This window comes from Rhea americana, unplaced genomic scaffold (genome assembly GCF_003343005.1).
Source record: "Rhea americana isolate MKP2758 unplaced genomic scaffold, rheAme1 scaffold_37, whole genome shotgun sequence".
Lineage (NCBI taxonomy): Eukaryota > Metazoa > Chordata > Aves > Rheiformes > Rheidae > Rhea > Rhea americana.
The window spans coordinates 6,637,455-6,659,288 of NW_028186501.1; the positions used below are offsets into that span (position 1 = coordinate 6,637,455).

Below are 21,834 nucleotides of genomic sequence, written 5' to 3' on the forward strand. Positions count from 1 at the left end.
GCCACTCCTCTCAGCTTGGTATCATCAGCAACCTTGCTGAGGATGCACTCTGTCCCCTCATCCAGGTCATTGATGAATAAGTTGGACAGGATGGGACCCAGTACTGAGCCCTGGAGAACTCCACTATCCACAGACATCCAACTAGACTCCGTGTCACTGAAGACAACCCTCTGAACTTTGCCTTTCATCCGGTTCTCAATCCACTTCACTGTCCACTTGTCTAACACACACTTCCTGAGCTTACCTAGGAGGATGTTATGGGAGACAGTTTCAAAACCTTTGCTGAAGTCAAGGTGGACAACATCCACTGCTCTCCCCTCATCTGCCAGCCAGTCATTCCATCAGAGAAGGCTATCAGATTGGTGAAGCAGGATTTCCCCTTGGTGAATCCATGCTGACTACTCCTGATCACCTTCTTTTCCTCCATATGCCTGGAGATGACATCCAGAATGAGCTGTTCCATCCCCTTTCCAGGGATGGAGGTGAGGCTGACCAGCCTATAGTTGCCTGGGTCCTCCTTGTCCTTCTTGAAGACTGGAGTGACAGAGGCTTTCTTCCAGTCCTCAGGCACCTCTCCTGTTCTCCAGGACTTTTCAAAGATGATGGAGAGCGGCCTGGCAACAACATCTTCCAGCTTCCTCAGTACCTGTGGGTGCATCCCATCTGGGCCCATGGATTTGTGGATGTCTAGTCTGTCCAGAAGGTCTCTAATCCTATCCTCCTCAACCAAAGGAAAGTCTTCCCTTCTCTAGACTTTCTTCCTCACGTCCAGGCTACAGGATTCATGGGGGCTGCCCTTAGCAGTGAAGACTGAAGCAAAGAAGGCATTCAGTAATTCTGCCTTCTCTGTATCCCTTGTCACCAGGGCCCCTGCCCCATTCAGTAGCGGGCCTACATTTTCCCCAGTCCTCCTCTTGCTGTTGATGTATTTGAAGAATCCCTTCCTGTTGTCCTTAACATTCCTTGCCAGACTGAATTCCAACTGGGCCTTAGCCTTCCTCGCCGCATCTCTACATACTCTGACTGCATTCCTGTAATTCCCCCAAGTAGCCTGTCCCCTCTTCCACAGTCTGTATATTTTCTTCTTCTGTCTGAATTTGGCCAAGAGCTCCTTGCTCATCCATGCAGGTCTCCTGCCCTCTTTGCTGGACTTCTTACTCATAGGGATGCACCGCTCTTGAGTTTGGAGGAAGTGTTGTTTGAATACTAGCCATCTCTCCTGAACCCCCCTTCCTTCTAGCGCCATAACCCATGAGATTCCACCAATCAGGTCTCTGAAGAGCCCAAAGTCCACTCTCCTGAAGTCCAGGGTTGCAATCCTGCTTGTTGCCTTCTTTCCTGCAGGATCCTGAACTACACCATCTCATGGTCACTGCAGCCAAGGCTGCCTCCAACCTTCACACCTCTAACCAGTCCCTCTCTGCTGATAAGGACAAGGTCCAGCAGGACACCCTTCCTCGTAGGCTCCTCCACCATTTGTGACAAGAAGTTATCATTAGTGATCTGCAGGAACCTTCTGGACTGTTTGTGCCTTGCTGTGCAGTGTCTCCAGCATATATGAGGGTGGTCAAAGTCCCCCACGAGAACCAGGGCCTGTGATCTTGAGGCTACCTCCAGCTGTCTATAGAAGGCCTCATCACTTCATCACGAGGATATGTTTCCTCTTACACCTGCTTTCAGACAGCTGCACAGCTGAGAAGGTACCATCAAAGGATGCTGCAAAATCTCATGCTCCTTGAAGCATGGATGAGAGCTTGCAAAATTTTAAGAGATCTTTAGCAATAAGAGTTAGGATGCCAAGTCTCCAGAAGGAAGGGAGTTTTGGTCACCTAGTGTTAATATCTCTCCATAGATGACTACATTTGAATTAGTCCACAGATTTTTTAGGGCGGTGGGGGTATGGGATAAAAGAGGGAAATAACTTCTGGAATGTGACTTATTTTAGATAGCCATAGAAACCGTGATCTAAACACACCTACCATATTGGTTATACCAATGATCCAAGATAGTTGCTCAATTGTGAAAGTCTACATTGTGGATGCCTGGCACTGAGTAAGATGAAACACATAAAGTATACAACTAAGCAGGGGTCACCCTTCTTAAGAGATTACCATAGGACATGCAAAATAAAAATTCATATAATCACTTCCTTTTCCTCAGAGCTTACATTCTCCTTGGCTTGGACACTAAACAATCCTACTCCACACTAAGAACTATTCATGCTGTTCACATGATAGAGTATTTGTCAGGAAGCAGCAAGGTATAGCTGCTCCCTAAGGGAAGGCAGACTGGGAGCTGAAGATGGCCACAACATAGGCTCAGCAGTAAACTTAGTGACAAGAGACACTTCCACAGCACCTGAGCCAGGCAAGCAAAGCAGAGTGGTGACTGCAGTAGGTCCCATCAATGGTCCAGTGATCATCAGGCAAAAGCAAATCCAAAGACAACCAAGGAAAGCCAAGGAACAATTAATGAAGAGGACTGGGAACAAGCACTCCTACAATAGAGCTTCAAAAGATATCAGTGACCCAGAGGTGAGCTTAAACAGAACCCCTTGGCCATGATCAGAGGGTATCGGTGGAGATCTCAGCTGAGGCTGATCAGAGCAAAAGTGGTTGCACCTTGACAATATTTGGCTTAAGCCCCAGAACCATTGCAGGGAGAGAGGGACTAATTTTTTTTCTCTACACTAAGTACCATATTCCTTCTTTTCTGATACTATTCCATGCAGAGAGGAGTAAAGGACAGAGCATAGCGGAGCAAATAGCTGTTTTGCTTCATGGTAGGATTCATGTGCCCTACTGGGGACAAATCTTTGCTAGAAAGAAATACTTGACTCCTTGGTGCATGGAGAAGACCAGCTAGGGTAATTTTTTGTTGCCTGAATTTCAGCACAAATAAATAACTGGTAATAAAACAGACTTGATCAGTATGATAAAATCAATGCATTTCATGATCTCCAGGCACAGAGATTTCATTCTGCCGGGAATCTTAAGACTGCTAGCTCTGCCCTGGATCTTGTAAGTCAAATATGAAGGAGAGTCACTCTTTGGAATAAAAATGAGCTTAGGCTTCAGAAGTCATTCTACTGGTTGTCTCCTGGGGACATTTTCCCAATGCAAACTTTTCATTCAAACTCCTTTGGAAGCTTTGTTTAAAAGTTGTGTAACATTTCACCTCACATCAACTTAAAACTTGCTTTAACTAGCTGCAGTTTCATTCATTCACTATTCATTATGGCTCTTCTAGGAAAGTCATGGTTTACAGAGATGTTTATTTTAAAACATATTATTTATTCACGTTAACATTCATACAGGCAATGGTGGCTGTGCACATTCTTCCATGAATTGTGTAGTTCATTAAACATATAAAAGGCACCTGTTGATGACAGTTAAAGTTAACAACATGTTCTGTCTATCTTTGTCTTTAGAGCATCTTTCACTTCTGCATGCCTAAGGCTGTAGATCATGTAAGTAACATGGCTGACAAAAAAAGTCCATAGGATAGTGAAATTGGGAACAAATTGTGATTAACAGGATCAACCCAAGATGCCCCACCAGAATGATGCTATATGCTAAGGGAGCACTGTCCAGATAGTAGCCCAGAGCTCTGAATGATCAGAGAGTCACAGGAAGATGAGCTCAGACCTTGTGGTGCAGTTCTCTTCTGCCATGTAGTTCATGCATGTTAATTATGTTGTCATATTTACAGAAATACTGCACAAACTGGAGGTGGAAAGGTTGGGAGATAGTGACTGTAGAAAAGATCTTCATATACATGCCAAAACCATGCAACAAGACTGAGAAAACATCTTTGTACAGTTCATAATCTGGCACAAATGGGCCAGAGGAATCATTGCTTTCTATAGAGAATTTGAGCATTGAGTGTGTTTTATTTCTCCACAACAAACCTATAGAAGCAAATCAGTCATGTGATGACATATGGAAGAGTTATAATTCTGTCAAATTTTGTTCACCAGTAGCTGCACAAAGAATTTGATGACTTCCTGATCATTCCAAGAGGAAAAAATTGGTACACTTCGTAAAGATTTTGCAAAGAAAATGTGTCCCAAGAAGACTTTTGTGAAGATTTTGATTGACTCTTTTTTTGGTTGTTTCTCTATTTTTGTTTTTTTCTAATAGTTTGGTTTGAATCTCCTACCAAGAATCTTCATTAACTTTATTTTGGCTTTCATCATGTTAGATTCCATTTTGTTTTTGAGATAGGACTACAAACAAAGCAGATAGAATTAGGAAGATTGAAATTGCCTTGGTGATATTATTAAAAAAAAAATTTTCAGGACTTCTCGGTCCAGCTCAAGCCCCTGCATTGCGGGGCAATGCAATGCGGAGACAAACTTTTTTCCAGTGACAAACTTTTTTCAGTTGTCCCATGTGACAGGACAAGAGGCAATGGGCACAACTGAATCACAGGAAGTTCCGTCTGAACGTGAAGGGGAATTTCTTTCTGTGAGAGTGACAGAGCACTGGAAGAGGTTGCCCAGAGAGGTTGTAGAGTCTCCTTCTCTGGAGATACTCAAGACCCACCTGGATGCAACCCTGTCTAACATGCTCTAGGTGACCCTGCTGAGCAGGAGGTTTGGACTAGATGATCTCCAGAGGTCCCTTTTAACCTTACTGATTCTATGATTCTATGACTCCATGAAATGTATTTAGCAGGCCTTAAATTCTAAGAAGAATTGAATTTCATTTCCTATTGCACCTAGGGAAGATTATAATGCTTGTGGTGCTGTTCAGAGAGCAACTGTATCTCCACTTGGGATTCAATGAGAAGGTATGTACTACTTCTAAATACCCTTCCTGTAATCCTTAAAAATAGGCTGATGGACTGGTCAGGCAGATTTCAAAACACTGAAGGGAAATGCCAGTATGAGCTGGTGGAAACAAATATGTGCAACCACAGGCAGCCCAGCTAAGATGTTAATCCCCTCTGGACGTACATGTCACCCTTACACTGAGGCTCCTTCTTTGAAAATTTTGATGGGACAAATCAGTAAGGTTGGAAGGGATCTCTGGAGATCATCTAGTCCAATCCCCCTGCTCAGCAGGGTCACCTAGAGCATGTTAGACAGGGTTGCATCCAGGTGGGCTTTGGATATCTGTCTCCAGAGAAGGAGACTCCACAACCTCTCTGGGCAACCTCTTCCAGTGCTCTGTCACTCTCGCAGGAAAGAAATTCCTCCTCACATTCAGGCGGAACTTCATGTGTTTCAGTTTCTGCTCATTGCTTCTTGTCCTGTCACATGGGACAACTGAAAAGAGTTTGTCCCCATCCCCTTGACACCCTACCTTCAGGTACTTATACACATTGATAAGATCCCCCCCCTCAATCTTCTCTTCTCCAGGCTGARGAGGCCCAGCTCTTGCAGCCTTTCCTCATAGGGCAGATGCTCCAGCCCTCTCATCATCTTTGTAGCCCTATGCTGGAATCTCTCCAGTAGCTCCATGCCTGTCTTGTACTGGGGAGCCCAGAACTGGACACAGGACTCGARATGAGGCTTCACCAGGGCTGAGTAGAGGGGCAGGATCACCTCCCTCGACCTGCTGGCAGCACTCTTCCTAATGCACCCCAGGGGACAACTGGCCTTCTTGGCCACAAGGGCACCTTGCTGGCTCATGGCCAACTTGTCATCCACCAGCACTCCCAGGTCCTCCTCTGCAGAGCTGCTCTCCAGAAGGTCAGCCCCCAGCCTGTACTGGTGCCTAGGGTTATTTTTCCCTAGGTGCAGAACTCTGCACTTGCTCTTGTTGAACCTCATGAGGTTCCTCTGTGCCCAACTCTCCAGCCTGTCCAGGTCTCTCTGAATGGCAGAACAGCCCTCAGGTGTACCAGCCACTCCTCTCAGCTTGGTATCATCAGCARCCTTGCTGAGGATGCACTCTGTCCCCTCATCCAGGTCATTGATGAATAAGTTGGACAGGATGGGTCTATCTAATCTGGGTCTATATCTAATGTAATTTCATTATTTGTCAATAACTGCTGTTCCCGAACAAGGCTACATGGCAAGAAGAACCTACAACTGTTGCTGCTAATGCCTGGCTGTTGCTTAGTGGATGAGAGGAAGACAGTCATTCATTCCAGACATTTCAAAAGAAACAGGATTCAAGATAGCCAGTGAAGCCAAGAGGAATACTTGCCAAATAAAGTGCTGTCCAGGACTACAGTGRTAAAAAGATGTGCACAAGGGTATATGGGTACTCCCAAATTGCAGTTCACCTCTTCTTAAAGCAGATTTTTTCTTTAAGTGATGTATTGCACTGAAAACTGTCTATTTTTCTCCACTTACTAACAGAAGGAAACTAGGGTAACTTGCTCAAGTGAGTASATGTACATTTTAGATGCCTGAAGTGAGAAAAGGAGGGCTTCAGCCATGATGCAGACCATAGCCAGCCAAATCCAACCAAGACTGCTGAGTGACAGTTTTTTTTTAAAACAATACAAAGTCTATGATTCACTGGTTCACACCATCCCTGCGCKGCTTCTTCAGGACTGCAAGGAAAACATGTTTCCTCCAATTTATAGTATTTTGATGTAAGCAAGCTGCCAGACTAAGGAAGCAGATTTTAGTGCTAACAGGATTTAAACTGTGTTTTGCCCTCTGATGTCTGAGGCACATAATCTCTCAGGGTGAAACTAGGCAAGCAGAGCAGCACAGGACGGTGCTTTATTCTCCCACCTTCCCTTTCTTATAACACAGTCTTTGCACCATGGCAGACAATGAATTCACTTTTCATGCTAAAAGTGCTGCTTCAAGACTCATGTGATAGCACCAAAGTGCCTAATCCAGCTCCAAAGTCAAACTCTTTAGAACCAAGGACTAATCGTCTTTCTTTGATACAAACAAATTGCTCTTCACAGCAGTCACTGCCTTATGTCTCGTCTGAATGTCCCTGTTATCGTATGGTGGCTTGCTGTCATGTTCTGAAAACATCCATCAAACTTGATTCTTCACTGATGTACATTTCCTGAAGGTAGAGGGAGGAAAGGGCAATGAAGTATTTCAAGTACTCCTTCACCAGTTCCTGGCTTCTGCTTCTTCAAGGCAGTGTTGGGAGGTAACATATTTAYACCACAACATTAACTGTTCAGTCCAAAGTTGTTCACCAGCCGTTACTATTGATTGTTTTAGTGTGTTTTGGCAGCGCATAAATCCCAGAGAACTCTAACATATTTGCTCTCCAGGAACTCCTTCCAGTGATCTAATGTCACAACATATAGGCTTRTTTCAATTGTGAAGGCTCAACTTGGTTTATTTACAAACCATGGCCCCTATACACTTAYCCTGACAATGTGTCAATGTATGCATGCCTGTGACAAAGCATTAGTATAGATCCAGTTCCCTCGAGCCAATGACTGCATGATTTATGATATTTCTTTTATAGACAGGTCAAAAAAGTGTATTAGACTATATTTGTTTCTTCATCTGGATGTTCACATCCCAACCCTGACAAAGGTCACCAGATCACTTATATTAGATAAACATATCTCTCACTCTCCCCTTTGTCAGATTGCATCTCGCAGCATTCTGCAAATGTTGTTAGTACATACTTGTATAATCTTTATTTCCCAATCACTACTTTTGCAAAGCAGGTGRTTCATATCATAGCAAAGCCTCTGTAAGAGTAGATTTAGTGATGAGCATTCCAGCAAAGCTCTCACTCAATGTAATCCCTTCAGAATGGGATCTTGAGAAACAAGAATTACAGTTTTCCTTTAATCTTTCTGTAAGACATGGACAGGAAAACATTTTGACGGCAGGKTCATTAGGGCGGACATGTGGAAGAAAAAGATCTGAATTCTGGACCCCATTCCAAAAGTAATTTGTTAATATGACTGTACCCAAGCAGAAAAATCCTAGAAAAATTAAGAGAGGCTGGATCAAATTGCAGGTCTACTTCTATAACTAACTTAAATAGATACTCAGTTGTTCAAACTCATGTGCTCTTCTGCATGTTTGGGAAAAATAATTATCAGACTGGCAATGATAATACTAGGAATTGTTTACTTCCAATRTGAGCATTCTTTAATCTGGCAATATTGCTTGAATTTAGCATAACTTATACACAAAACATCATGGGTCTGCTTCAGTTTTGGTAGGAAAGCACTGATGATTATTTGGATTAATTATTGAAGGCTCATGCTATGATTAAAATGAATCAAAATTGTTTAAAGAGAATGATAGATTATGCTAGGACTATATAGCCTTTACTTGTTCTATAATTTCCTTGTCTGTAAACAGAACTCAGAATGATCATACATATTTCTTTGATAYCTCCTGCATTTGGAAGGGTTCCAAATTCATTTTTAAAGTCTGGATATACGTGAAATAAGTTTTCGAGCCAGTAGTCTTCTCAGGGCACCCTTCACCTCTTTGTTCCTCAGGCTGTAGATCAGGGGGTTCAGAGTGGGTGTCAGGACAGTATAGAAGATGGAAATCACTTTTGCCCTATCCTGTGAATACGTGGTTTGAGGTTGGAAATAGGAGAACAATCCAGGCCCATAGAACAGCATGACAGCAGCCAGGTGGGAAGCGCAGATAGAGAAAGCTTTAAGCCTTCCCTCAGCAGAGGGAATCCACATGATAGTGTAGAGGATATACGTGTAAGAAACCAGTATCATCAGGAAAGAGCCCACAACATTAAGTGCAGTGCTAGTAAACTGTAGGAGTTCATTTGTGCGGCTGTTGGAACAGGAGAGTTGAAGAAGTGAGGGCAGCTCACAGAAGAAGTGATTGATGCCTCTGACCTGGCAAAAAGACAATCTCCTGGCCAACATGGTCTTTATCAGAGAGATGAGGAAGCCTGCAGCATATACTGAAGCTGTCATCCTGTAACAACGTGCTTTGGACATAATAACTGTGTAAAGCAATGGTTTACAAAGAGCCATGTATCGATCATAAGCCATTATCCCCAAGAGAAAGCACTCACAGGCAATCAGGGCAAGAAAAAWATACATTTGGACAAAGCAGCCCATGAAAGAAATGTCATTTCTTCTGAACAGGAAAATCTCCAGTGCTTTCGGAATGACATCTGAGGAAAGGCAAAAATCCATAAAAGACAAGTGGCTCAGAAAGAAATACATGGGTGTGTGAAGCTGAGATGTTCAATGATTAATAGAATCATTGCCAAGTTCCCCATTACTGTTAAAATATATAGGATTAAGAAGACTGTGAACATGGTACTTTCCAGTTCTGGGAAGTTAGTGAAGCCCAAGAGGATGAAGTCTGGCATAACTGTGAGGTTTTCTCCATCCATACTTTCTATAAATTATGATGAATATGAGTAGAAATTACATGAATCATTGAAATTAATCTCATAACAGAGAAATGCTGTGAAACTTCAGTTCCATCCATAAAGTAAGTGCATAGAAAATAGTGCATTTTCTAGAGAAATACAAGTCCTTTGCATTTGCGTCTTCACCTGAAGCTTCAAAGTCAAACACATGACGGATCTCATAACACAGTCAGATATTAAAAGAGCATAATACTGCCACAGTTTATATACTTTTTACTAACAATATGGTGAGAAATATTAACATATTTATTAAAATTGTAAAAATTGAAGTCAAATAAACCTATTTCAAACAATGACCTCAAACAAACAAAACATGCCAGCAGAGAAAAACAGGGAAGATACGATTTTTCACTATGATCTTCTGGAAACATTAAATTTTTTTCTCTATTTTGCTGTTTTCCTTTTTAAACTTTTAAAGCTGCAGCTAGTTTTCACCTAGGTTTTCCTCTCTCTCATGTTCATCCACTCTGCAAATAACATATCTGGTGGAAAGATATACTTACAGCTGTCCATATCTTGGCTAGACATCTAAAATGTTTCTAGATTAGCTTTTGGATTGGATCAGGAGTGTGCTTTTTGAGCAACTTCTTAACACTTTTCATGGTTCTTCACTTCACGCTGTAGCATGCTCTTTGAAAGCATGCACTGATTTCCTTTCAGATGAAGTTAAACCAGTATATTCTAGCCACAAAGGAGCATTTGGTCACCCTGACTACAGAGAGTGTGAATTAAAAAAAAARGAACCATGAAGTGAGCTGCATTAGGCCCTCACCATCTATTTTTTTTACTCTACAAACCCCGAAGTCCAGATCTTTACCAAAGTCAAAATCTTCTTGACTAATACTGCTTGATAAAGTATACAAAGTTCTAGCCTCCATTTGTCATCAACAGAGGAAAGGACATGGTTCCAGGGTACACCATCCAAACATTTTAGAATGAAATTGATTGTGTCCTAGAGGTGCACATTTCTGTCCTGCAGAGGCAATCTATGATGACTAGCTCATATGTGAAATTCTAATCCTGGAGAGAAGAATCATATCTGAAACAGCTTCAAAGGATATATTAAGTATTAAATACTTTGTCAAATACAGGTGGGGCTATTTCTGAACATAAGCGCATATTGCAGAACTTCACAGAAGAGAAGCTTTTATTGTGAGTTTTCTTCTCAACTCAACAGAAATGTGCTCAGCCATATGAACAGAAGCAGAAGTATTTATTAGGCTTTTTTGGATTAGGCTGGCCAATTGTTCATATGAATGCAGAAAATTTGTAAATAATACAAATGCGGTAAATTCTAGTGTAACATAAAATAAAAAAGATCTGTTCATTTTAACTAATTAGACTAAGCTTAGTTCTCACAATAAAGGACATTTTTCAATTGCTAAGGTTCATGAATTTCAATACTATAGTATTTTTTGTGATACAAAACATACAGACAACTAAATAAATCAGCTTTAGTCATAGTGAAATCAAAGTGTTGTGAAATGTGTTGTGTGTTAAGGAGTAACAGAGAAAGCAGAGATTTGGAAAATACTTGTAAGTATGTTAGAGACAGCCTGACAAGGGTGACCCTGAGCAGATACAACTTGAATTGTCAAAGCTTTTCTTACCTGATTATTTAAAAAGAAAGGTATTGGTAGATGCAGCGCCTACAGTTTCTTCAGAAGACCATATGGTGAGTCAAAGTTATGGTAGGAGGGGAGCTGCCTAGGAAGTACAATTGCCCAGACTGGCTTGCATATAGATTTTTATCCTAGACAAACTATTACCTCATTTATTTGTGCAACACACTCTCCCTCAAGAGCAGGGAGGACCTCCCAGGTGCTGTCTCAGGAGTGAGGCAGCCTATTGAGCACTGGCTGTGGAGCATAGAAACTGGCCCTCTCCCCAGTCGTACATCAGACCACTAAGACCCCCTGCTCTCCTCCTCCAGTTCATAACTTATTCTGATACACTCAGCAAAAGCCCTTTTCCATTCCCCCCCCCCCAAAAAAAAACTGTTGGTTGCACCAACACCATCAGTATCAGCTCTCCTCTTGGTATCTGCCAGTCTGCCCAGAATAACTGCGCCAAGCCTTGGTCTTGCAGGTATTGTGCCCTGTGGACCACATCCTAGGTATGCTCTTCTGTTGATATCTCCTGTCCTTGATACGTTTYCCTAGGGTCATCATATGCCTGTGGTCTCAGATCTCTCTAGTACATCCACATTAACACACAGTACATAAAACTGAGATGAGAACAATGGATGGCCCACTGTTTGGTTCTGGCAGAAAGAGATGTGGCATCCGTATGACTAACTTCCATTACTGCCTCAAACAAGGTGGACTTGTCCATTATGCCTACTGGGCATAATGGGCCCTGGCCCATTCTATTCCCTAAACTACATTTGAGAAGACAGCAAATTGTTATAGGCTAAAACCATACCAGGAACTGAGTTAGCAATTAAGTAGCATAAACTGCCACAAGCTGGCTCATGCTCTGGTCTTGTTTTGTTTAGTGTATGGGTTTTGCCCCTAATGGCCACATCTTCCAGGTCTTTTTCTGGTAACTTCTTCAGGATACTTCTTTACAGTCTTCTGGGCCCAAATGGGGCTTCAGGACAGTACGTGATGCTTGCTGTCTTTGAGAGACTTTCTTTGACTCCTGAAGAGAGTGTGACCATGGCCAGAGGACTCCAGCAGCCCCATTTATCCTGGAGTGAGTACTCCACTGGGCACAGAGAAAGGAAGTGGAAAAATGAGATAGGGATTCAATGTGTGATGGTTTATATAGCAAGAGCTATATGGCAAAATGTGAGGAAAAAGGGCTGTGCATTGCTCAGGAGATGGGTTAATGGGCTCTTATACTAAGGAGGCAGCCTTTTTTCAAGATTAACTTCGAATTAGGCTTAAAGCAAAATAAATATTTTTCACACTGCATATGGTTGAATTCTGAAACTTATTGCCTTAGGATAGTTGGCTTTCTAAAGTAGAAGCAGTGGTGAAAAGGAGTAATTTGTGAAAACAATCCTTTGATCTGCCTGTGTGCAATTTCAGCTTGTTCTTCATCCAATAGTGGGAACAAATAACCACTTTGGATTTTTACATACCTACTGTTTTACCTCATTTGTGACCAAAGATTATACCACTGCAATGCTAAATGTGGTACAAGCGAAAATGTGTGTTACTGGGCTATGCATGCTTGCATRTCAAACCTTGAACAGAGCTGCACCTTGTTCTAATAAGTTGTATCTTACTTCATGGTGAGTGATAAGTTATAAATATTAATTTAAAAATAATTTAAAGATAAGGAAAACGACAAAAAAAAAAGTATGATTCCCCTACTAAGTCAATGATACATATAAAAGAGTTATAAGTCAGGGAGAGGATGTTTGCTATAGCTTTCACTTGTTTAATAAACAAGCAAAAACTGTTACACTTGTAAACTGACAGACCAGGCAGACTCAGTCATTCTGTTTGTAAGTCAACAGAGTCCAAGTTTCTCTCCTGAATATGTCTTTCTTTCTATTACTCCTGACTTATGATCTGAAATCTCTTCWTAGTTCCTTAGGGGTAGAGTTAACAAGACTGAAGGTAAATATTTAGATTACAGCTCGGCTGGTCATTAAATTTCTTTCAAAATCTGTGAAGATTTAGTCAATGACATGCTCAGCTCCATTTATGTCATACTAACTATGACTCCTAAAATTGATCTGATGATTAAATACTTTCTAAGAATGCTTCAGGCTCCTAGCTGATTAACTCAAATGTAGATTCCTAAATCTAGGTGAAATGCATCTCACTAAAGCTCTCAAAGCTCCCACCAAGTTCAATGGGGAGTAGGTATTTACAGCTGCCTAGTGATTTGAACCATTTAAAAATATGATTACAGCCATCAGGTGGGAAGCACAAGTGGAGAAGGCTTTGTACCTGCCATTTGCAGAGAGGATCTGCCAGATGGTGGAGATGATGTAGGTGTAAGAGAATAAGACGTCCAGAATTGTTCCCACCATGGCCAGCCCAGCACAGACAAAAATGGTGAACTCATTCCAGTGGACATCGGAATAAGAAAGCTTCAGGAGTGGGAGATTTTCACAAAAAAAGTGATCAATGGCATTAGAACAACAAACAGATAATTTGCTTGCAAAAGTGGTATATATCATGGAGTTCAAGAAGCCTGCTCCATATGCCTCAACCACCATGTTCAGACAACATCTCTAAGAGATGACTTTCGTATAATGCAATGGGTTACAAATGGCCATATAACAGTCATAGACCATTAATGCAAATAGGATGTTTTGTCCAAGGCAATAAAATATAGATCTGCAAAAAACATTGCATGTAGGATATCGTTCTTATCTGCAAAAGGAAGTGTCCCAAGGCTCTGGGGTAATGGTCAATGAATAGCAAACATCTATAAAAGATAAATTGCTGAGGAAAAAATACATGGGAGTGTGAAGCTAGGGAAGGTGGAAGAGATTCTCTTCAGACAGAAGTGAATACCAAGCTATATAGCTGTAGGGAAACAAGATATAGAAGTATATAGATGAGTTTAAATGACTTTTATGTAAATTTGTTTTTCTGTTGAGAAGTATCAGACTATTAGCCCTGAGGGTGTATTGGAGCTGGGTAGTTAATGATTTCACTTACTTTTTAATTTCTTTTTTTCCTTATTCAGTACTGGGCTAAAACCAAGGCTGGTGAAATGGGAAAAGCAATATTCTGGGGAGAAAAACAACCCTCTTTTGTCTTTAGGACAAAAAAGAGATTTCAAAGCTTATTTCAAAAAATACACACAAGGTAAAACAGCCCCCAAGGATACCTGGCTTGGATGTGGTGTGATTCTGCAATACAAATAATGTAGGTTTAAAGCCCCGATACAGACAGCTCAATATTGCACATACATCATTGCCGCTGTAAGGAAACCCCTGACCACAAGACCCTTGGCTATTCAAGAGGAAGGAAGGCCTACAATTCGCTCCCCTATTAGCACTCTTTCTCTTTACATGCCTACTTAAATTTGCAGCAGAAGATGGACTTGAATATAGCTTGTCCCATTGAACATGAGTGCTTTAATGACTGGCATACTACCACAGTGTATCTCATGCAGTGTTATTCATGATTGAAATCTAACTACTGGAAGATTCAGTGAATACTCCCCTTTTACCAGGAATATTATCAAAAGGCATTCGTTAATACAATGTGCAATATTGTCTATCAGTTACATCTCTTTTTTAAGTAAATCTAAGGTAAATTAGAGAGAGGCAAACCCCAAGTTCCCAAGGCCAAGCTCCATATTCAGCCTTAAGCACATGCAACCATCAGCAATATGTTCTATGTTGAAGGGTATCTTAAAGCAGCTGATTGTGCTTCCCTTTTTTTTCACTCTCCTCTAGTTTTCAAGAGGGGAGGTGAACTGTACCAAAACATGATTTTCTTATTTCAGTTTTGACATTTCTCATCCACATCACTTGATTATGCTGAGAGATGCTGAAAATGTTTGGCACAAATACAAGCTTTCCAAAGCTTTTTCTTAGTTTTTCTCAAGCCATTTAGACATGTAAATCCAGGAGATCCACAATAACAGTTGGGAAGACTAAATTGCCACTTGTCTTGTGACCTAGTCAAGAAAGATCCCCTTTAACCTTTCGTATTTGAACTTACAGAAAGTATTCTACATGGGGATGAATCCTATGTTTCAAGGAAAACAAGTAAGTGCAAAGTACCTTCTGGAGTCTCTGAATTTAGGGCAAACATTCTTCTGTCAGCTGAGCAGGTTAATATTGATTCAAGCAAAAGCACATAACATTTCCAGAAGAAGATAGAATACGGGCAAAGGGAAAGTTTCTGGCCTGTGTTATGCAAAAGATCTGACCAAGTGATAGCCATGATTTCTTTGGGACCTTAAAATTTTGGCATAATGCTTCTGTGAACTTGCCTTTGCTTGAAAAAATTATTTTGCTTTCAAAATAATTTGAAACTACGCTGCAGGGAAATCTCTACAAAGTAATTTTATACAGTTGCCCATGTCATAAAGAAGTTGCAAAAGAGAGAGAAAATTAAAACATATATATATATATTAGRCTAAAAAAAAGCAATGATCTTTGGATTTAGGGTGAATTAGAAATGGAGTTTCATAGTCCTGTCATTTAAGCTTATGAATATGCTAAAATCCTGTGTCTTGTGCTTTTGCAGCAATCTTTGTTGGAGAACCCTCACACAGACTTACTGCAGGCCCAAAGAAATAGCAGACAAATTTTGGGAGAGTAACTGGTGATTTCTTCTCTGAAAGAGAACATAAAAATATAGTCAGCAGTTAAATTTTGCTATAGAATTACAATGAGAGGCAGCTTTTTAGCCAGTTACCTAGATTTTCTCAGTAGAGAGTGATACTGGGAACAAGTCACCTTCTGGAATTGCTTGCCTCTCTCCATCGAACAATGGAGCTTGCTAAGTCTTTGCAGTCTTTGCACTTGTGATGCAGGAAGTCCTGCTGGCCTGTTAGAAACTAGAAAGCAGGCAGAAAATGGCTTTAATTGTTGGGAAACCTGTGCATTTACATTTAAACAAAGAAAATAAGGGGAAAATGAAAGTAACAGATAAATGTTTAGCCTTTAGGTGCCTAAGATTTCAAAGTGTAAAATTGAGTAAAATGGATCTCCATGCCTTCCCAAAATGACTGAAGGATTTTGTCTGTTCAGGTCAACATTAAAATTTCCCCTGAGTTATGAAGGAATTCAATTTATTTCACTTACTTGATTTTTAACATCTCCATTGTAGCTGTGCCTCCAAGCGAAAACACACTATGAGGCCATAATCAATGGAGAGAAACAGTTTTCAAGAGCATAGTTCACTTGGCCTACTTTTACAGGATGGAATAATCACATTTTAGAAATGCTAGTTTCTCTCCATGAACAATAAAAATATCTAGACTTGAGGTTTGCTTTTACAGCTTCAGATCTGTCACAGACTCTYGAATTAAATCATGCTCACATCACAATCACAGTTTAAGTATCATTTTTGCTTAAATGTACCTAACTTTAGCCAGGTATACCAAGAACACAACTATGCACAGCATACTTCAAGAACTCTGAAAGCAAAACAAAACACACAAACAGCAAATTAATTAGTAGCATTACTTTTCTAGACATTCTTTCCAGATGTGTTAAAGCACAGATTTCTCAACCTAGGCTCTACCTAACACACTGGTGTTACTGAGTAGATCCAGAACCTTCTCACCAACAGAGGAAGCCACTTCTCTCTCTCTTTCCTCTGTCCGATTAATGGTTTTGTCCAGCCAATCAGTGCTCCTTTCCTCATTCCTGCCTCTATAAAAGTTACCTGGTCACATGTTTTAGGARCAGTTTTGCGCTGTTGTAGTCATGGGAGAGGTATGGGGCCACCACTATTGATTTCATGTGGAAAATACTCAGATCACTTGGCGGTAAGTTAGAAACCTAAAGACTTTAATAGAGTTGTACAGCTAACACAGATTAGAGTTCAATTAAATTGACAAGTCTCTAGATTGAAATATTTTAGGTGACACAGACACACTGTAACACTCAAAGTTTCTTTAAAAGAGGTAGTGAAGTTTAGTATTTCTTGATGGTCTTTGTGTCAGTCTGACCTGTAGCTGCTAATGAACGTGTCTCAAGGCAAGCAGTACACTGGGGCAGCGTGGCTAAAATCTGTCAGATCATATGGTTGATTGCACCAAGAGCATCTTGCAATCTCAGCTGATTGCCTTTGGCTCATGAGCTCAGATGATGAGATGCTTCTTCCCAGGTAGCTTAGTTAAAGTCAAAAGCAAAACACGAACTTGTATCTCAGCTTGCAAAAAGAGCWGTTACAGAAGGGATTCATTTCACTGAATGTCACTGAGATGAAGATGGGAAGTATAAATCATCCTCTGCCTTAACTTCTGTAAAAAAATTCCAGTCTCTAATATTTGGCTATAGAAGAAACACAGATGCCTGGTAGAAACTAAATATCCAGCTTTTAGATGGCAAGCTAGGTGAATTAGCTCTTACTTCAGCTCTTTTACTGCTATACTTGCTACAAGTCAAAGCAGAGAAGCCAAATGCTTTGTATTTTGAATGGAATGAAAAATTAAAAGTTTTCATGTTTCCATCTGAAGAAAACCTGTGAGCCTGCTGTGGCTCTGTGGTCCTGTGAGCAGCCCAGCCCCTCACTGACATGCTGGGAAGATGGAGCTACAAATATTGATAGTTGTTAAAGGTAAAGGAAGCACAACAGAACTTAAGTTATTGCACAGTCTGCCTTCCTGCTGCTTTAAGTATCAAAATACCTCTCTCATGTTATGTACCTAATTTGTTCCTGTGTTCTTGACTTCCTCCTCCTCCTGGCTGTTTTCAATTCTCTGGGAATTAAAGTCTTGGGTGTCTTGAAACCACTTGTATAAGTCCTGGCATCTCTGTTGTGCAAGCTGTTGGAGGCACGTGAGAAAGAGGCTTGCCCTTTCTTCCATGGGTGAGTTAGAAGACTATGGGTTTGATTACTTTTCACCTTGCACTCCATATAGCTCATGCTATTTCAGCCAAGAAATGTTCTGTTTCTCAGTGGAGTGCACTTAGAGCAAACTTTTCCTTGTGATGGAACAATCTCTTTAGGAAGTTCAAGAGAGTTTTCTGTTCAAGTGTTTATTCTCATTATGAGGTGAATCCTGATATTCTTAATTGTTTTTGTAATCAGCTCCAGATGTTCGAAGTACTAAACCCTGGCCAAGGTATTCATAACATCAATTTTTGCTTATCTGTAAGGCAGACATCTGCATCTGAACTACTTATCTAGACATTCCTTGTAGTTAATAGGCCTTTCTGTGAAGAAACTCCTCTTATCCTGGAGTAGAAAATTTAATAAATATGGAGGCAGCCCATTCCAGTGTCTCAACTCATAACAGTGGGCATCTAGACAAAAATTAGCTTGGAAATGGATAGCTGCCTTGTATCTCACRTTTCATATTAGTCCAAGTCTTAGGAGTCATAACAGTTTCAGATAGTACCAGGTATTTTCAGAGCCACAGGTTTTTAGAAACTAGATATCAGGTGAAAGGGACATGATTCCTTTCTAAGTCTTCAGCAGATACAACAAAACACCTCTTAAAAATGAGTGTTCTGGTGCCTGTCCTTGTAATTATTACATATCAGAGCTTCTACTTGATTCTTTTCAGGTTCCTTTTCAGTCATGTTTCAATTGCCCAAGCAAGCAACAGCCATAACACCTTTTTTGGATGTGCATGTGGGGAGGATGTGGTAGYTGGGATTTTGGAAGCCTTTGAATCAGTGAGACGTCTAATTTTCTAGATTACAGCTTCTTAAAAAATCACACATCAAAGGATCTTCACTTTATTGTCAAAACAACTCCTAACAATAACTCCTGACTGTATAGCAGAATCCATTTTCTTGGTACTATAGAACAAAAGAGACACACAGAACTTTGAAACAAGGGRTGATTCACAGAAACAGAAAAGTACAAGCAAATGTGATACTAGTCAGTAAATCAAGTCTCAATATTAATCATTAACAATTTTTTCCCTAAATTAGCAAAGGAGATTTAAGATGAATTTCTTCCTCACTGAGAGAGAGGAATGTGTCAGATTTTCCCTTTCTGGCAAAGCAGCTTAAAACAAACCTCTCTAGTTTGTAAAGATAACAAACAGTTAATGAAAACTTGCAAATTGGGTTGCTTGGAGACAGTATCAGAATGCTACACAGCTTGTAGTCAGAGAAGGAGGCATGGAAAATATGACAGCAATTGAGGAGCACAGAAAGAGAGGTGACATGTATCAAAACATAGACTGGGAAAAGGATATTTGTAGTGAATTTCTGAACAATAATGAATCTGATTTCACATTGTTCCTTAGTAAGTAGCATGTTACTAAGATGACCTCCTCATAGGCTGGCTGGACCTGTTGTTGAGGCCATTTAYATCTTGAAGTCACTCACATCTTTTTCAGGCAAGACAGCACTACCATTCAGGTAAGRGGTTGTCCTTACTACAAGAAGCCATTGCTGAGAAGCCGAGTATTTTTACTCAGTCTACAGCATCTTTCTGACTGGACTTTCTCATTTTATTTAGTTAATAGGGAAACATAGGCATTTCTGTGATGAAATGTTTCTTTTCAAAACATTTTTTCTTTTCCAGAGAGAAATTTCATGAACAGCTTTTAAAATGCCTTTGAGTCTTTCTGTGCACTACTGTTAACTGCTGTCAATAGAAAAGGCAGCAGATTCTTTGGTATTTGTCTTCCTGAGCAATGCAGAAGCAGATAATCTACAAGCACCAGTGGAATGGATAGACAAAATCACACCATAGTGACTGAGTTTATTCTCTTGGGATTGACAGATCATCCAACACTGCAGGTTCCTCTCTTCATCATATTCTTCGTGGTCTATATTGCAACTTTGATGGGAAATATAGGAATGATCTTGTTGGTCATATCTGATGCCCATCTGCACACCCCCATGTACTTCTTCCTCAGCCATTTGTCCCTTGTTGACATTTGCTATTCATCATCCATTGTGCCTAAAATGCTAGCCAACTTTTTGTCTGAAACAAAAGTAATTTCCCTCTCCAGCTGCGCAGTACAAATGTCTCTTTTCCTCAATTTTGTTGTCACAGAGTCTTTCCTACTGGCTGTGATGGCTTATGATCGTTATGTGGCCATCTGTAATCCACTTCTTTATACGCTTATTATGTCCAGAAAACTCTGTATTTGTTTAGTAGCTGCATCCTATTTATGTGGCATTGTATGTTCTCTGATACACACTTATTCTGCCTTTCAACTGTCCTTCTGTGGACCTGACACTATTAACCATTTTTTCTGTGATGTTTCTCCAGTGTTAGCTCTTGCCTGCTCTGACACACATATCAATGAAGTGCTGCTTGYCACCTTTGCTACATTTGTGGAAGCCAGCACGATCATAATCATCCTCACCTCTTATACTGTCGTTATCCTGGCTGTGCTGAGGATCCGCTCTAAAGAGGGAAAGTATAAAGCCTTGTCTACATGTGCCTCCCATTTAATGGTCATCACTCTATTTCATGGGACTGTCCTTTTTATGTATTGCCAACCCAACCATCCCTATTCTATGGACACAGACAAAATCACCTCTGTCTTTTACACAGTGGTGATCCCCATGCTGAACCCCCTCATATACAGCCTCAGGAACACAGAGGTGAGGGATTCTTTGGGAAGAATCATGAGGAGAAAAAAAAATTTCCCATTGACTGTACATGTTGCTAGGTTTTAGAGCACTCATAACACAAATTTGAGAGGAAGAAAAGTATCCAGATCTCTGGAAATGTACTTATGATTCACAATGTCACAAACATATGTGAAGAACTTTYAGTTGCAAAGGCATCCAATATATCTCTCACAGAGAACAATGGCAAATAAAAGACAAAGGAAGGGTCCTGAACACAGTGAACTTTCTTTACGTTAAACATATGTATAAGACAGTGGCTACTTGACTATTCTGTAGAGTTGCCTTGCCACCTTCTTTAATACAGAAATCAGCTGAGATAACTGCCCTTGCATATTGGGGTTTCCAGGTACATCATACAGTTTTAATGTTAAGTCTTCCATTTAGAATGAAATTTRGGTTACCTAATCAAAACCATGTCAAAATTAGACTGCCAGTCTAAATTTCTCAGTTTACCTCTCTCTGCTTAGCAGAGAGAGACAGGCTTCTGCAGTGGGTGATTCACCCCAGCCTTTGGTAGAACTCTCAAGATATACAGAGTGGAGAAAGCAAGGTGAGCTAATTCCAGACTGTATTCTTTCTAGCYGCTTGAGTTGACTTTAAAGACATTAATGTAAAAAAAAGAGAAATAAAGAGTATTTTGTTTTTCAAATAAAAATTTTGACTTGTCACAATTCCAAATGATGATCTAAGTTTCATGTGTATTCCAAAAATGTATTGTATATAGATTTGTAAAGCATCTTTGTTACATAGCTGAATAAAAGCTGTTGCAAAGAAATCGAGTGTAGACCATGCAATTCAACCACTTTTTGCAGCCAGTGAGACTGTTTTTATCATATCATAATGGAGGTCATATATGTCACTGTCTTGAACAAGTGGTGATCCCCTGCTGGGTTTGGTTTTACTTCATGAGATTTCAGAATCTCTGGAAGTCTTGATGTCTTTCATGCATGACAATGACTTATTTTCTTCTGGTAGCAGCAACATATGGCAATAACAATAAAATGCAAAGAAAAAATGCAAAGATTAAAAGAATAGAACTATCATTGAGATGCTTGTCTGTGTATCCATTTCTACACCCTTGATCTTCTATCAAACTAGTCATTCATATTCTTTCTCTCTGTGTATCTGTTTTATGTTTACAGACAGTTCCCTGTTAATGTATGTCATTGCTTCAGTGCAGCTACAGGTGCTTCCAGAGAGTGATTCAGGATTGAGGTGTCTCCAAGGGACAACATATCCCATTCATTCCCCTCAACTAGCTACAGAGGAGTCTGGGCTGACTAGGCTCCCAGATTAGGAAGTTATAACTTTTAA

The 21,834-nt window shown here is 40.4% G+C and overlaps 2 protein-coding genes and 1 pseudogene across 2 annotated transcripts; 1 reads left to right on the forward strand and 2 right to left on the reverse strand.

Annotated features, from left to right (window-relative positions):
- Positions 1-8,325: 8,325 nt before the first annotated feature.
- LOC146591581 (olfactory receptor 8I2-like) lies at positions 8,326-9,296 on the reverse strand. Its single transcript, XM_085312688.1, is given in 2 exon segments — positions 8,326-9,125; positions 9,128-9,296. Coding segments are annotated over 2 exon segments (948 nt in total). The 5' UTR covers positions 9,276-9,296.
- A 3,853-nt stretch (positions 9,297-13,149) lies between these two features.
- On the reverse strand, positions 13,150-14,201 carry LOC146591582 (olfactory receptor 5F1-like; annotated as a pseudogene).
- A 5,401-nt stretch (positions 14,202-19,602) lies between these two features.
- Positions 19,603-20,565, forward strand: LOC146591583 (olfactory receptor 5AR1-like). The gene has a single exon (XM_085312689.1). The coding sequence runs from the start codon at positions 19,603-19,605 to the stop codon at positions 20,563-20,565; it is 963 nt and encodes a 320-aa protein (XP_085168815.1).
- Positions 20,566-21,834: the final 1,269 nt, after the last annotated feature.